Source organism: Morus notabilis, unplaced genomic scaffold, assembly GCF_000414095.1.
Source record: "Morus notabilis unplaced genomic scaffold, ASM41409v2 Scaffold2106, whole genome shotgun sequence".
Lineage (NCBI taxonomy): Eukaryota > Viridiplantae > Streptophyta > Magnoliopsida > Rosales > Moraceae > Morus > Morus notabilis.
In genome coordinates this window covers 121,618-139,870 of record NW_010358656.1, presented here as the reverse complement: position 1 = coordinate 139,870, position 18,253 = coordinate 121,618, and the positions used below count along the sequence as shown (strand labels likewise).

The following is an 18,253-nucleotide window of genomic DNA, read 5'->3' as shown; positions in this document are numbered from 1 at the left end:
TAGTTTGAGAGCAACTGTGTAATTTGTCTAAAAATCGTTTTTATTTTATTAGAGTGAAAATTATGGTTATAAATATACAAAAAATAATTAAATTCTTTGTTTGGTGCAAAATAATGTTAAAACGTCATTTCTAACTCCATTGATGGCTATAAACGTTTTATAATTAATGGAGGGGTATTTTTGATATCTTAAAAAAATTGACAATAAAAAATATTGGTCAATTTTCATCTTTGTAATTTTTTTTTTTCAAAAGTTGACGTAATTAATTTTGATAATAGGGTGTCTCTGTTGTTTTAATAAAACACAGAGAATTTCAGTATAATAAGCCTTTTTTTTTTTTTTTTTTTTTTTCCTTCTCTTCTCTCTCCCACCAGAACAACTTAAAATTTTATATCTCTCTACTCTTCTCTTTCCTTCATTCATTCTTTTCTGGGTCACGCGTGCATACTCCATGCTCTCCCCCACCACTCCAATGTGGGTTACCCATGTTGTGACGTGACTTTGTCTTCTATCTTTTGTTTTTCACTTTTCATAAATACTTAGATAGATTTGTTGTACTTGAATGAAAGTGGATATACGACCAATTCCTCTTTCTTTTTAAAAGAATCCAGTGCGTTCCACCATTATTCAACGTTGGATTTTTATTATAATTCAAATTTTTCTTTTTTTTTTTTTCATTTTGCTTTGTCATTTATATGGGATTATAACTTCGTGATATACAAGTTTCCTTAAAGTTTGGAAGGTTTCTATAATGTTTCTGATCTTGTCAAATACGTGGAATATGATGGAGAGCGCACTCTTTTTGGTTATAGGAGAGTGCACTCTGTACTCCAGGACAAAATGTCCCTTCTTAACAAGAAATTAACTTAAGGGAGGAAATAGAAAACAAAATGATAACAAGTCCTTTAATTAAGTTGTGTTTTGCGCTAGAAAGATAAAAAATAAAATAAAAAAAAAAGCTAAGTGATAACAAGTCCTTTAATTAAGTTGTGTTTTGCGCTAGAAAGATAAAAAAAAAAATAAAAAAAAAGCTAAGCGACTTCACAGAGCCGTTCGGCGCCGTACTCACAAAGGACCCATCTCTTGTGAGTGCGAGCCGCAGCTTCGCGGAACTGTAAAGCGCGACTCTTTACGCTAATACAATAATATTTGTATCACTTAATTTTTGAGGAAAATAATAATATAATTATATCTACCTATGGAAAAAAAATCATACATTTGTTGAAATTTTGTGCTTGTTGAACATCATCAAGTCATCATAACCGTATAAATTAGAGATGCGTTTGGATTTAACATGTCACACATAGCCACCAACTCATTATATGTGGCTCAGTTCTCTTGCTTTGGCATGCTCATCCTGATTTCTGAGCCATGCACTTGGGAGTTCCTTTTTAATTGCTTCCTTGAAACTTAGAATCAGTAATTGAGTATAGAAAGGAAATGAGAAGATCAGAGAAAGAGAGAGAATATTCTAGAGACTGCATAGATCAGACAGTGAATAGCTGAATTAACTATCATTCTAGTTTTATTTCTTTTAACTTAATTACAGAGGTTCATCAGTGGCTATAACAGATTACACAACTGAATTGTGACAGAAAGGATGTTTGGTAGATAATTCGTGGTTCGCTACAGTATTTTCTCTCACAAAAAATACATTTAAATCGAAAATGGTTCAAATCATATGATTTGAATCCTCTAACTAAACATCCTCTAATAACATAATCTTGTTACAACGATGGCTTAACACAGAGCTTAACTAGTTCCAAATTCCAATTAATATGAAGTGAGTCGCGTATTTTTATTTGTATTTTTTTTTTCATTATAGTGACATTTTTATTTCCGCAGCAAGTAGAAACTTGTGAAAATCAGTTTTTCATAATTTCTAGCCAAAAAAACAAAATCAGTTTCGGTAAAGTTATTATTCAACGGACATGTGTATCCAGTTGGTTTGTGTCGCCTATCACAATGTGATTTTGGCAATAACTGCTATTTTGGCATCGCCGCAGTATCTAAGTTATAATTTACAAATCTCAAATCGGATTAGACTAACCAGCATGCGTGCAACATTATTGCGAATGAGTCTTTTTTCATACTTTAGATTTTTACTTTGTAAGATAAGGTCGTTTTCCATGATGTCATCTACCTTCTATCCACGCACACATATTTTTATGTGATTTATTGTTGACTGTTTTTTTTTTTACAACACCGTCTTAATTTTTTAAATTTAACAATTTGATCTCTATTTTTTTTTTTTAGTAATTAACCACTTCAATTTTAAAATCTTTACAATTAAAGATTAATTGAAAATAACGTTTATTTTTTTGACAATTCTGATCATGTGATGTGCACGCGAGCGTGTGTTGAGAGTTAAAGACCATTTCTCACTCTATTTGTTCAATTATATTGATGTTAGAGAGTAATCTAATATATCCGAACATAATCAGTTTTGATAAACAACACTTTATTTTCAATAGTTAATTGTCTTTAAAAGACGCTTCAAGGGTGATAAATGATTTTTACTGTCCTCAATAAATGCCTACATGTGTGTCTCGTAATCAAAATTGTAAAATTGTATTTGCCAAGATTTTTATGTTTAAGGGGTCAATTGTCAAAAAAAAAAAGAATAAAGATCAAATTGTTAAATTTAAAAAATTAAGAAGGTGTCTGTAAAAAGCATTTATTAATCAGACGCATAATAAAAGAACAAACTTATGGAGAGTTATTTTTTCTATGTAAAAAATAAACTCTTAATAGACCATATAAAGCAATAGTTTTTTGCTGAATCCATATAAACTAGTACGATGGTTTAAATTAGGGTAGTTTCAGTTTTAGAACTAGAATCGTGATTTATAGTTTGAAGTTGGGATCCAAACTATAGTTATGGAACCGGAATAAGAATTATGGGATGTTTGTTTCAAGGGTTTCTTCTTGGTTCTGAATCACGGTTCTTGGTTCTCTACAGTGTTTTTCTCTCACAAAAAATTTAAATTTAAAAAATTGTTTGTTTCAAGGGTTTCTTCTTGGTTCTGAATCACGGTTCTTGGTTCTTTACAGAGTTTTTCTCTCACAAAAAATTTAAATTTAAAAAAAGAGAATCATGAATCATGGTTTTGAATCTATGAACTAAATGTATGGTTAGAGGTTTGAACCATCCAAAATCAAAGAAGATGTGGTTTTATTTTTTAGGGTGATTATGATTTAAAACATCACATCAAAATTTAAATTTTAAACTAAAACCATCTAAATTAAACACTAATTTTTAAGAACTATTTTTTACTTTTTATAAACAAACAAATGTTTAAACTAAAATTATAGTTCTGATTCTTAAATCTTCATACCAAACGCTACTGAGTACGAACCTATGTTGTAACGGTACTTCTATTGTGGTACTGATGATATCCTGTCATGACATTAAAGATAGTCTACAGTGATACTAAAAGTATTTCAATATCTTACTATATTTTATGGCTGTTACCGTATACCAACGGTGGCCTACCATGCTACCGATAGTAGTTTAGTAGACTACTAGTGATTTTTCATTGGAATACAAAAAACTTCACAACAAGGAAGCAGGGCGTGACGCGCCGCTCAGGGCAGAGCACTGACTTGATTAATTTCTGCATAAATTATTGCTCCACAAGAAAATTTCTTCTAACAAGTTGAGTATTTAGTAGACCCATCTCTGTGATCGAATCTATACCGGTCTTTGTGATCGGATCTATTCTTATTCACCGTAAAGCCTTTTATAGTTTGGATCCATAGTTGTCTATTCGATATTAAGTTATAGATTATTTTCACGGGTGTTTTTAAATTTTAAGGTCATTCTCAGTTTACATTTTAAATTTTAAAAATTCTCACTTTGTCTCTAAAATTCTGAATTTTAGGGTGAAGTGTAATCGTGTGGTTTTATCTGTTTCTTTTATATAGAAACTTACACAGAAAGACTATGTGACTGTGTTATTTTTTTTTATTATTTTTAATAGAAATTACAATAAAGAAAGCTGAGTGAAAATAATTTAAAGTTCAAAAGATAAAATGAGAATGACTTTAAAATTTAAAGGACATTAATGATAATAATCCTCTGAGTTATTCTCTGGCCAGCAAACATATACTCGGAAATCTAGGGAAACGTCTTTTTTAGTAGTACTACTTTTAAACTAACAAAATTTTAGCATTACTTGCTGGCCTTATATACGAGACATTTCTTAATTCTCACTAACCAATTTATGTATCTATTCAATGGCACTACTAATTTGAACAGCCTTTTGCTACAATTCAAATGAGGGCCAGTGCCCAACTCTTGGACTGCTACGCCTAAACAGTCAAACACAGACACCAAAAAAAAAAAAAAAAAAAAAATGCTGGGTCCCGTTGCTTTTTCAGAAGAAAAGATAAAACGGCAAGAGAGAGAAAAAAAAAATGTATGAGTTTGTAAATTGCGCAAGAATTGGTTGCTTGTCAAGACGTGTGGAGGATAAGATATGGTATGACTTGTGGCATGATCAGGAACAACAACAACTAATGCATATCTGATCTCTCCAACAAATGTTTCAACTTTGAACGATTAGAAAGTAGCTTCGTAAGCACTACAAGCGTGGGAGTGTTTGCCAATTTGGTATGAGAAAGGTAGAATGGAAGGAAGGATAAGAAATGAAAAAAAAAAAAAAAAAGTGGGAAAGATAAATTCGTTCGTTTTCTATGCAGTTGTTTGATATGGTAGAAGGGAAGGAAGATACCTCTATATATTTTTTGATTTGTTTGTTTTTTCTTAACCATATTAATTTATACACAAGAGTTAAAAATAAAAAGATAGTTATAAAAGTAGAAGATGACGTATTTAAATAACTCTATAAAAATAAAATTATGAGAGTAAAATGGTTATATTTTGATCATCGTAGTAAAACTAATTATTGAGAAGAATGAACAATCTCACTACTATTATTTTGTTTGATTTAAGATAGAAAAGTAGAAATAATGATTATATATTTTTAATAAAATTACTCCATTGCGCATATATCACATACTAAATCAATATTTAGGGATTCTGTTCAGTAAATTAATAGACACACAAAGGTTCCTTTTATTAAAAAAAGAAAAAACAAAAATACAAATACAAATTAGATGAGAAGGCGAAAATGTAATGAAGTATGCATATTAATGAGCTCTCCTCTCCTTTTTGTCCATTTATAGGAGGATTAGAAAGCGTTTGGATTTAATTTTAAAATGATTTTATTTTCAATAAAAAATAAAAATAAGATTGTTTTTAGAATTATTTTGAGACTGATTTTAAAATTGTATTTAGTTAATTTTTTAAGAGATTGTTTTGAGTATAATAAAATAGTAAAATTGTGTTTATTAATTAATATATTATAATATTATTGATACGTATTAAAAATGAAAATAAAAAAATGAAAACAACTTTCAACTATTTTTTAATTCCTTCACAAAAATCATTCTAACTGTTTTCGTTTTCAAAACATCTGTTAAACAAAACACCGTTTCGTTTTCATTTTAATTTTTTATTTCTTAAAATATGTGAAAATCGTTTTAAAAATAGTTTCAAACACGCACAAAATAATGCGGTCTAAGGATTCACTTATTCCCTAACATAATCATCCCAGTTGAACAAATTTTTTTTTTTTTTTTTGCTAATAAAAAGGAGATTAGCCCTCACGCTCTTAACCCAACGACCATCTTAATAAACTAGTAGAATCATAAGTGAAAGGTATCTAATCCATGATTTCATTATCTAATATCCAAAAAGTCCAAAGTCATCAAAGTCCAAGCCACAATTGACAAACCTATAAAAGACACAATCTCAACCTCATTAGTTTGGAAACTATTTTTGAGTGGTACATGAGAGAGTTATAGGCCTTATTCGTTTTGTAAATTTAAATTTTTAATTCGAATTGAGATATAATATTTTTTTAAAATTTTTAATTATAATAAAAAAATTAAATGTGATATTTTTTTAAAATTTTTAACTTTAAAATATTAAAATTGAAAACTTAAATCTCTAAAATAAACGAGACTTTAATAAAACGTTATTTGTGGTGATACTACTACTACTACTACTAATAGTGAACTAGGGATTCCTTATTACTTTTTCTTCCTTCTCCGAATCTCTCTAATCAAACGCAACCCTGTCTAAAAAAAAAAAAAAGTTCAAATCATTATCTCTTGATGGCTGAGTTGGCGTGTTTCATCTCTTAATAAAAATAATTATGGTTAAATAAGAACATTTTCGAATTTAGGTTTATTACCCGTTTATTTTATTAATTCAAATTTAAAATTTAAATTTTAATACAGTAAAATTTTTTTTAAAAATAATCACATTTAATATTTTTATTATAATAAAATTTTTTTATATAAAATAATATTTTAACTTAAATTAAAAATTTAAATTAAGGAACCGGCCCATACTTTTTTTAGTACTAAGACAATGACAAAGGTAGAAAATTTGGAAAAACAAAAGAATAATGTGTTTTTTTTTTTGGAGAGAAAAATAAAGATTGCTATTGTACCAACATTTTTTTTTTCAAAAAGTGCACATTGTTTCATAACACCGAAGAAAAGGGCATATAATGGACCCACGTTCTATTACCAACGGTCAGTCACCAATTGGCCCCTTGTAGCCCCCCCCACATGGGCACGTTTTCTCCAACCAATCACGCGTCAATCCGAACAACATATTTTTAATTAAAAATATCTTAAAAAATAAAAAAAACTCAACAACTCCAGCAATTACTAATCAGTAATAATTTATTTGCTAACTAGAAAAAGAAAGGTAGTAGATTAGGTATCTCGGTTCGTGAATTTGTCAACTCTCATCCTTGTCTTGATTCGCACAGACCAGAGCTAAAACTTCAACCCTAAGAAAGAGATAAAGAGATTTGGAAGGAAGAAATTCCAGTCTTGTAATCGAATCGTTTTTTTTTTTTGGTCAAAAGAATGATGTCTGGTAGCACAACGGAATAAAGAGATTCTTGTTCCAAGTCCAGATCAGAGACTAGAACTGTTTTTTTGGAACGAATTTCATCTTCTTCCTCTTTTTTTTTTTTTTTGGGTTGCTATTTTAGGTTGTCTTCGATCGTTGTGTATATGTTGTGTTGGTTTTGGTGAAGGGAGATTTGATGGAGAGCTATTTGAACGAGAACTTTGGGGATGTGAAGGCGAAGAACTCGTCGGAGGAAGCGCTTCAGAGATGGAGGAAACTCTGTTGGGTTGTGAAGAATCGGAAACGCCGTTTCCGTTTCACTGCTAATCTCGACAAGCGCAATGAGGCCGAGGCTATACGCCGATCTAATCAGGTTCTTTCCTATGCTTAAACCTTTTATTATCTGTTTGTTTCTTGAGAAAATTATACCTTGAAGGAGCGGAGATTGTCCTATTTAAATGTTCTGGTTACTCCTATCGCCAAAAAAAAAGGGTACAAGTTTGCTAGCGTGGACTGGGTCAAGATAGGGTTTAAAGTGTTTTTCTCCGAAATAACGAGAAATAATAATAATAATAATAATAATTCCAAACTTTATCTTATTGCATTTTTAGCAATCCAAAACAGAGTTTTTTTTTCTCCCTCTTTTTCCTCTCTCTCTGTGATCTACGAAAACTTCTCCTCTTTGAATCGGTTGTCGTTGATATGTACTTGTTTGACCTGAACGATTAATTTAATTATGTCTCCTTTTCTTGTGGAATCAGTTGCTTGTGATTTTAAATACCTACTTTATTGGTAAAGGATTAATGGATTTGGATCAAATTATTGGACCTCCTTTTCTTTTCCTTTTTATTTTTCTTCTTCCTATGCAATCAATCCGAGCCTCAAATCATTGCCTGTAGATATGCGTTTCATATCAAAATCCACTTTTTTGGGCTTGTCCCAGATCGGATCACGTTCTCCAATGTTAGTTTAAAGCTTCATTGTTTTTCTTCATATCTTCTATTTCGATACATATATTCTGATGATTGTTAGCAAAATGAGAGAAGATTGTGGACGATCTGAACCTGAACTTAATTCTTCCATTCCATTATTTATTTATTTTTAAAATAATTGCCACAGAGAACTTACCAATTAGTTAAAAATAAAAGAAGCTAATTTCAAAAAATAAAAAATAAAAGAGCCCTGAAGTTATATTTTGAGATTATATATTTTGAAGTGGAATTCGGGGTGGTCAGGGCAGCCGGCGTGCTGTGAGTCCAGTTGTTTTAGCGATTTCACTCAAGCATCGTAAATGTTAGACATAATGATAAGCAATACCCATATGAAATATTGTATCATGCATATCGGCATGATGTTTCGTACTGAAATCTAGTAGTTTCATAATGTGTAGTGAAACATTTTTTTTTCATTTTAATTTTAATGATGCGTAAATGTTATGCATTTCCAATTGATTTAAGTTGCTTAGCCAGTTCCGGAATGTTCTAGGTCGATTGATAAGATGTAATGGTAGAACCATCATGATAATCACTATCCAAATCGCACGGTTTGCAAATCTGGCATCTGTATGATGGTTACATGGTCTGAAATTACAGTCTAGCCTATATTAGAATGGATAAAACGTTGTATGATGAGAAATCTTAACCAACCTGCCATACTTAACTTACAATATGTGTGTGTGTGTGTGTGTGTCTATATTTCATGTTGGTAACATGGTTGCTATTTTCTTCCCGTGTTGAATTTGATAGGAGAAGTTTCGAGTTGCAGTTTTGGTTTCACAAGCAGCACTACAATTTATTCATGGTATGAATATATTAAAGAAGCCGATTAAACTTTGCAGCAAAGGATTCTGTCTTTTTGTTAATTGTTTCTGTTTTTAAATTGTTGCTCCACCTTTGATTTTATAGGCCTGACTTTGACTAGTGAATACACTGTACCTGAGGAAGTCAAAGATGCGGGTTTTCAAATCTGTGCTGATGAATTGGGATCTGTGGTCGAAGGGCGTGACGTGAAGAAGCTGAAAATTCACGGTGGAGTTGAGGGAATTTCTAGCAAGGTTGCTACATCAATAACCAGTGGAATCTCTACTTCTGAGGAACTGCTGAGTAAAAGGAAAGAAATTTATGGTATTAACAAATTCACTGAAAGCCCGGTCAAGGGTTTCTTGACTTTTGTGTGGGAAGCCCTTCAGGATATGACCCTGATGATACTTGCCTTTTGTGCCTTCGTTTCTCTGGTTGTCGGTCTAGCAACGGAAGGATGGCCAAAGGGTGCTCATGATGGGCTTGGAATTGTTGCCAGCATTTTGCTTGTTGTTTTTGTTACAGCCACGAGCGACTATAGACAATCTCTGCAGTTTAAGGATTTGGACAGGGAGAAGAAAAAAATTACAGTTCAGGTTACTAGAGATGAGTGCAGGCAGAAGATATCAATTTATGATCTACTTCCTGGTGACATAGTTCATCTAAGTATTGGAGATCAAGTCCCAGCTGATGGACTCTTCATATCAGGGTTTTCTGTGATTATAAATGAGTCCAGTTTAACAGGTGAGAGTGAGCCAGTTAATGTCAATTCTCAGAATCCTTTTCTTCTCTCTGGAACTAAAGTACAGGATGGGTCATGCAAGATGCTTGTGACTACTGTTGGGATGAGGACCCAGTGGGGAAAGTTGATGGCTACTCTCAGTGAAGGAGGAAATGATGAAACCCCCTTGCAGGTGAAACTCAATGGTGTGGCAACCATAATTGGAAAGATTGGTCTATTTTTTGCTCTTGTGACTTTTGCTGTTTTGGTGCAAGGATTGTTTACCCGCAAGCTGCAAGAAGGGTCCCAGTGGATCTGGTCGGGGGATGATGCAATGGAAATTCTAGAATTCTTTGCTATTGCTGTTACAATTGTTGTCGTTGCTGTTCCGGAGGGGCTACCTTTGGCTGTGACATTGAGCCTCGCTTTTGCCATGAAGAAGATGATGAATGATAAGGCACTTGTTCGGAATTTGGCTGCTTGTGAGACTATGGGATCTTCTACTACTATATGCAGTGACAAGACTGGGACATTGACAACAAACCACATGACTGTCGTTAAAGCTTGCATTTGTGGAAAGACCAAGGAAGTAGGCAGCTCTAAGGACGCTTCTAACTTCTGCTCCGAAATTCCAGATTCTGCTTTGAGAATCCTACTTCAATCAATATTTAATAACACTGGAGGAGAAGTGGTGAAAAACAAAGATGACAAGAATGAGATATTGGGAACACCCACTGAAATGGCTATTTTGGAATTTGGGCTGCAGCTTGGTGGTGATTTCCAAGTAGAACGACAGGCATGTCATATTGTGAAAGTTGAACCTTTCAATTCAGTGAGGAAGCGGATGGGGGTAGTTCTAGAACTTCCTGAAGCTGAAGGTGGTTTCCGAGTGCATTGTAAAGGTGCTTCTGAGATAATTTTAGCTGCATGTGACAAAGTCATAGATTCGAAAGGTGAGGTTGTTCCCCTTGACAAAGAATACGTTAATAGGTTGGAAAATACTATCGAACAATTTGCTAATGAAGCTCTTCGGACTCTTTGCCTTGCTTACATGGAAATTGAAAGTGAGTTCTCTGCTGAAAACCCTATTCCTACCAGAGGATACACTTGCATAGGAATTGTGGGAATTAAAGATCCAGTTCGTCCTGGGGTCAGGGAATCTGTTGCCATCTGTAGGTCAGCTGGTATAACAGTTAGGATGGTTACCGGAGACAACATAAACACTGCAAAAGCAATAGCAAGAGAGTGTGGAATTTTGACTGAGAATGGTTTGGCAATTGAAGGACCAGAATTTCGCGAGAAGAGTGAAGAGGAAATGCGAGAAATTATTCCAAAAATTCAGGTGCATTTTTTTTAATTAAGCTGTTCATTAGAAATATAGTAAGTTTTTGTGAATGGTTTTACAAGACCAATGGACGTTGACATGTTAATGATTTCGGAAACAACAACAACAACAGCAAGTCTTAATCCCAACTTAATTGGGATCGGCTATATAGATTTCACTTTTTCACGTAGTTCTGTTCGAAATTAGACTTTCAAGGCCTAGATCTAAAATGTCTTTCCTAACTATTGCGGTCCACGTAATTCTTGGTCTACCCCCCCCTCTCCTAGTATTAGGTATAAGAATGTCCTTCCAAGCATGATCTGGTGCTTCTAGTACCCCCCCCTCTCCTAGTATTAGGTATAAGAATGTCATTCCAAGCATGATCTGGTGCTTCTAGCGGCCTACGTTAAACATGTCCGTACCACCTCAAGCGGTCTTCGCACACCTTATCTTCTGTTGGTGCTACACCTACTTTATTACGAATAACTTCATTCCTTATGCGATCCATTCTCGTATGGCCACTCATCTATCTTAACATACGTATTTCTGTCACACTCATCTTAGATATATGTTGTCTCTTAATGGCCCAACATTCATTACCATACAACATAGCTTAGCGGATTGCAGTCCTATAGAACTTTCCTTTCAACTTAATAGGCATCTTGCCATCATATGAAACTTCCGTAGCATTCTTCCACTTAAACTTCCGTAGCATTCTTCCACTTAACCCACCATGCCTTAATCCTATGTTGAACATCCTATTATATATCTCATTCGTACTGCAATATAGACCCAAGGTATTTAAACTTCCTAAAAAAATTTCATCACTCTGATTACTTGAGTTACTAAACCTACAATGCATGTATTCATTTTTCATCCTACTTAACTTAAATCCCTTCGCCTTGAGAATCTATCTCTACAATTCTAATTTACGGTTAACTCATTCTCTATGTTCATCAACTAAAACTATATCGTCTGCAAAAAACATACACCAAGAAACTCTATCTTGGATTTCTCTTGTCAGCTCCTCCATCACAATGGTGAAAAGATAAGAACTAAGAGCAGATCTTTGATGAAGGCCGATCCAAAACTCTGCCATGTAGCCTCTAGCAGTTCTCACACTCGTGACCACCCCATCGTACATGTCCTTAATTATCTTGATATACCTCACATGCACTCCTCTCTTTTCTAGCACCCACTATAAAACTTCCCTCGGTATCTTATCATATGCCTTTTCTAAATCTATAAAGACCATGTGTAGGTCCGTCTTAGCTTCTTTGTACATTTCATTCAGCATCCTAAGAAGAAAAATGGCTTTTGTGGTTGATCTGTTTGGCATGAAGCCAAATTGGTTACCTGAGATGGTAGATGTGGCTCTTAATTTCCTTTCAATAATTCTCTCTCAAAGTTTTATAGTGTGGCTTATTAACTTTATGCCCTTATAATTGTTATAATTCAACACATCTCATTTATTCTTAAAGATGGGGACAAGAATAAAGGAGTTGTGCTGAATTGCCTCCTACGTTTTTTTACATAGATACCGGGGGCTAAATCCATTCAAATTCCTAAAGTGTGCTAGACTTTAGATTTGGTGGACAGATTGAACTTATAACGCCGAAGCTTGCTTATTATTGCAAAGGATTGCAAAGGATTTTGCTAACAATAGTAATAAACGTGATGAATCCTTTGGCCCTTATAATCTGTACGAATTTGGGCTTCTAGTTTATAGACATTTTCTATATACCACGATGTGATTTGGTGTTACAGGTTATGGCTCGATCTTCACCATTAGATAAACACACCCTGGTCAAACAATTGAGGACCACTTTTGAAGAAGTTGTTGCAGTGACTGGAGATGGTACAAATGATGCTCCTGCACTTCATGAAGCTGACATTGGGCTAGCAATGGGCATTGCTGGAACTGAGGTGATCACTTTTCTTGTGATCTTATTCGCTGATTATTTTAATTTTTTTTAATCAAATTTATTATTTTAATTTTTTTAATCAAATTTAAATTCTTGCTTAGTCTTAGTTTGTACGCATCTTGGCGGGGGGCATAATGAAATTTTCAATAGTCTATTTTTTACGCTCTTTTGAGGTTGAGCATTTAGGCCAGAAAGTTCAGAAATTCAAGTCTAAAATGGTTTGCCCTCGAGTTATAGGCTTAAACTCCATTCCTTGATGCTTTTGATCTCCTAATGCCTGAGTTCCGCTCCTACCTTTTAGATTTTCTATAAAACCAATAATGAACCCCAGCTCATTTATTTGCCCTCGAGTTATAGGCTTAAACTCCATTCCTTGTGTCTACGTGTATATCTATTCTTGCGCACCTTTTTTCTTCTCTCTATGGACTTCAAGTCCCAGTTCATTTATTTGTTATCGTTTTCTAGATAAGTTTGAATCTTTTACTTGACTTTAGTTGTTCTTAAAGCACTTTGAAAACATTTCAGGTTGCCAAAGAAAGTGCCGATGTGATAATTCTGGATGATAACTTCTCCACAATTGTGACTGTGGCCAAATGGGGACGCTCAGTTTACATAAATATTCAAAAGTTTGTTCAGTTCCAACTAACGGTAAATGTGGTTGCCCTTATCGTCAACTTTTCTTCTGCTTGTTTGACAGGTGAGCAAATCATGTTCGTTTCTCTTTCCATGTGATAGTGTTTTCCCCTTTTAAATCACGTTTTATGCTTCTCATTATGCATCTGCGTTGACACATGCTCTCAGGGAATGCTCTGTTCAGCTTCTTTGGGTCAACATGATCATGGACACCCTAGGAGCGCTTGCGTTGGCCACAGAACCTCCAAACAATGACTTGATGAAGAGATTGCCCGTTGGAAGAAAAGGAAACTTCATCAGTAATGTGATGTGGAGGAATGTCCTGGGGCAGTCCTTGTATCAATTCTTAATAATATGGTACCTACAGACAAGAGGAAAAGCAGCTTTTCAGCTTAGTGGCCCGGATTCTGATTTGATACTGAATACACTCATTTTCAACTCCTTCGTATTCTGTCAGGTAATCATTGAATGCTGAGATTTTGACTCCATGAAAACGTGTTTCCATCGTTAATAGTTAGGATTAGGAACCTCAATAAAAACCCGATGGAAGCCCAATATATCCTAACAATGAGTAGCTCTTTCTACTAGGAATTTGTTAAGTGAAAGACTAGATATCCTAATTGTTGTTGCAGCTTGAATCCCCCACGAAAAAGCTTGATGTCATAGTAATGGATTAAAATCCTGATTATTATTTTTCCCACTCTCAAAAGCAATAATGTCTAACATGCCGGCCTTACCAATTCAGTGTCAGCCTATCAGTTATTTTTCTTAACTTCTATTATTCTGATTCTGAATATAAAAAAGTTAAAATATTTAAGATAAGTTGGTTTGCCAATCTCAACCACACCAATCCGTGGTATTTTATTTAAATGAATTCTAAACTTACATTTGAGTCCTAATATGTCTTCTCCAGGTTTTCAATGAGATCAGCTCTAGGGAGATGGAGAAGGTAAATGTGTTCAAAGGAATCCTGAACAATTATGTGTTTGTGGCTGTGATCAGTTGCACTGTTATCTTCCAAATCATAATCGTCGAGTTTCTTGGTACATTTGCAAGCACACATCCTCTCAGTTTACAACAGTGGATTGTCAGCATTTTCCTCGGATTCCTTGGCATGCCAGTTGCAGCAGCACTAAAGATGATTCCAGTAGGATCTAACATACCACGAGGCAAATAAGTACATCTGAGTTGAGGGTCCGTCCTTTTGGCATTAGCTGTTAATGGATGGCTTTTAACGGTGCCTTTCCCCCAAAACCAAGCCTGAAAAGAAAAAAGGGCAAAAAAGAAAAAAGAGAAAAAGAAAAGAAAAGAAAGAAGGTGACTGATACTACAAAGTTGTTTGTTGCTTGGTTGGTGTGGACATAATTTGAGGCGCTATTGAAGTTTTCACTAACTAGATTTGAGCTTCCTGCATTAAATGTGCGTTTGGAAAAGCGTGAATTGTCGCTGATTTGAAGTTTTTTTGTACAAACCTTGAGGCATTTGGCAATATACAAAATCATTTCAGCTACTTCTCAAAGATGTGAGTCTATGGGGAAAGCTTTAATCTGCCGAGGAAAACTTTAAAAACGCCTACAAATTATTGTTCCAATTCCACCACTCTCACAGGAAACATTTTTTTTTTTTCTTTTCTAAAACAACAAAGCTTTTTAGTATTAGCACTCTATTATGGAAGATTTTTAACTACCAGCCAGAAAAGGTAAAAGGGGGAAAAAAAAACCCCTCTTCCTGTAGAACTTTGCCAAATGCTAAGTTGACTCCGTTCGTACTAGGGTTTTCTGCTTGAGAAAGAAAAAATTAGAATTGCTTTTGTTTATGTCAGAAAATACTTTTGCGATGTTGTCAAATGTCACAAGCTTATCAAACTGATTCTTTACACATCAAAGAGTTGTTTCAGTCATTCAGCTTCCCATACTAAAAATGGAGGCTAAACTTTTGTTAGTTCTTTACCTTATCGGGATGATTTGTGATTATGCATTATGCTGATGTAAAGTAAAGGCAAGCGAAACTAATGAAATGTTTGTTTTAAGGGTTCACCCTTAATTTTGAATTATAACTTTTAATTTTTTACAGTATTTTTTTCTCATAAAAAATATAAATTTTAAAAATTAAAATCATAAATTATGATTTTTAACTTATGAACCAAATAAGTAGAATTTATTCTACTTAATCAAGCCGATTGCATTGACAACTCGTACGTTTTGTAGGAGGATTTTAATTTTGGGTTCGTGAATTGTAGCTCTTGTCTGATTATCATATATGGTTATGTTATTAATTCTTATCCGCCACCCACCTCTTGGAAATTATGCACATGCCATGCCATAGTCCAGCTGGAAATAATATGGTTTTGTATACACATACACGTAAAAATTTTCATGTTGTATTTGTAACTTCTTAGCCTGCTCGCTCATTAATGCTTTCTGCAGAAGTACCCCATCAAGGGATAGGACCTGAGATGAAACCACAAAGAAAGGCGCCAGTTTTTTAGGGTGTTTCTCACAGTACAACGGTTCTATTAGTATTGTTAGTTTTTGATTGTTAGATCAAGTGAAAATTACATTAGATAGAAAAAAATATGTAAAATTAACAGCTTTTGATATAGATTTAACGGCTGAAAATAATAAAACTGTCGGGAGTTTATTTTTTTTAGTCTCACCAGAGTAGCTTATAGGCCATGTTTAGTCCTCTTATGCTCAAACTCATTATTCTAATGATCCTGCCATAGTATTTTTTGTCTCAAAAAATTGAATTTAACAACTTTTTTCTCATAAAATTTCTGCCAATAAATCAAAATTGTTGACTTAAACGTAAACTGAAGGGATAGTTTTTTATCGTCACGTTTATATTGCAAGAGTAGGTGCGTGAGGTTCACGGGCAAATTGGAAACGGTAAAAATTTCTGGTACTGTACTGCATATTATACGCCAGCAGATGACTTGTTTGATTGGTTAGTAGGAATCAACAATCTCAACTCCAACAAAATTCACACTTGCCATAATGTAATGTGAAAAGACTTTTGAGAGGATAGTTTTGGGATAGTTGGCATAGCCCACATACGGCAAACGAAAACCCGTGCAGAGTTAATTTGGATACGATGTGAAATTTTGGCTGCAGTCGTATATATGCCATTTCTTAGCGGACACAGGTGCCGGGGAAAAGGGACCTAGCACTTGGCCAAGTCTTGGTCACACAGCAAAGTTTTACCCTTTTTTTTTTGGTGTTATAAAAAGAGGGGCCAAGAAAACGACATTCCAACCTGGTGAGATCTTGGCCTTCCTTAAGCCAAATATCCCAAAAGGAAAATAACAAATTTTTTTGTTCTTTTCTATTTTTCATCCCAGTTTTGATCTGGAAAACTGGAGAACTGTGTCGTAGCGGTTCTATTGTCTGCAGTTGTAGAAGCTTTATTGCCGCCACGAGCATGTGCGTTAGCAACAGCAAAGTTCAAAAGTGAAAAACTTTTCCGAAGCATAAGTTTCTTTTCTTTACCTTTGCTTTTTCCTTTTCTTTTTCTTTTTCTTTTTAATATAAAGATATGTTTTTCCAAAGGTTTGAAGATATTTATAGGAGTTTTCGAGTAGGGCATCTCTATTAATACTACGTTGTACTATGTGTTTCTTTATATCAATGCATCAGAATTATAACAAAATCAAAAGATTATGCAAATTTAACGAAATGTACCGAAATTTTTTTGGTGCCCTACTAAAGCATTTTCTTTTCAGGAAAGAATACCAACAGAAAAGGGGAAAAAAAAAATCTGCACTTCACGTACAACTTAGTAAATGGAAGCATCATTGGAGACAATATGGTAAACTAAATTTGAAGTTGGGTAAAGGTAACTTTCATGATATTATTTTTCACCATTTTTTCCCCTTGGCGGTCACTATGGTAAAAACTAAAAAGGATAATTGTAGATTTCCATGTTACGGATCATTGACTTGAAGTTGATAATATAAAGTATCTCTTTCCAACATGTAAGGTCAACGTACGAACAAAATTTGCATGGAAAAATCTATCCACAGCACTCAAAATCTCTTTCCATAAAAAAGCGTGATCAACATAGAAATTCCGTTTTGATTCCACGAACACAGCAAAGCTAGTGATCGCCTTACTCGGCCATATCCCCCAAACTTTCAAACCAATATGAAGTCACAATCATCTTTACAAACTCTCTCTTTTTTTTTTTCTTTTTTAAAATACATAAATTTATTTTCTCTCTTTTTTTTTGATTTGATGGCCAACATCCGATACATATCCATTAAATCACACAGACAGAGCTTCAACATTGCTTTCACCCTTTGCGAAGACACCAAGAAACCAAATCCCATCAAAAGTATAGGCTTTGTAAGAGATGTCACAAAAGCAGACACTCCTTTACCCCTCTTCACAATAAGAGAGGGAGAAAAAAGAGAAAACAAATAAGTATCTCCAAAATAAATGAAAAAATAAAAAAATAATAAAAAAAAGAAATTTCAAGAATGAATGATGAGGTAAAGAGTAACAAAAAAAAAAAAAAAAAAAATCAAATAACCAATTGAACAAGTGAAAAGAGGAAGTGAGTGTAAGAGTTGCTACACAAACCACTCTATTTGTAGATCTCTCTTCTCTGGCCATTTTTCCAACCTTGACTTTGTTCACTAACTGTATAATCAGCTTTTATAAGAAGCCCCATATCAGCTCTGCTTTTATTTTTCTTTTTCCTCCTTTTTCCTTTCCTTTTTTGTTTCCTTTTCCTTCTTCTTTTTTTTTTTTTTTTTTTTTTTTTTTTTTTTTTTTCTGTGATTGTTATTGAGATGCCAGTCTGAAATAGTAGTTAAAGATTCCTCTCTAGAACTCTATAATCACATTATATCACAAAAAAGCCACAAACAATACTTTGGCAATCGGTTCATTCTTTTTCTTTTTCCATATTACT

The 18,253-nt window shown here is 33.8% G+C and overlaps 1 protein-coding gene across 1 annotated transcript; it reads left to right on the top strand.

The window, feature by feature from the left end:
• The first annotated feature begins 6,738 nt into the window (after positions 1-6,738).
• LOC21388739 (calcium-transporting ATPase 1) lies at positions 6,739-15,336 on the top strand. The gene is made up of 7 exons (XM_024162249.1): positions 6,739-7,310; positions 8,683-8,737; positions 8,842-10,799; positions 12,549-12,707; positions 13,232-13,416; positions 13,508-13,796; positions 14,253-15,336. Exons 1-7 carry the CDS (start codon positions 7,134-7,136, stop codon positions 14,514-14,516), a joined length of 3,087 nt encoding a protein of 1,028 aa, XP_024018017.1. The 5' UTR covers positions 6,739-7,133; the 3' UTR covers positions 14,517-15,336.
• The last annotated feature ends 2,917 nt before the right edge of the window (positions 15,337-18,253 follow it).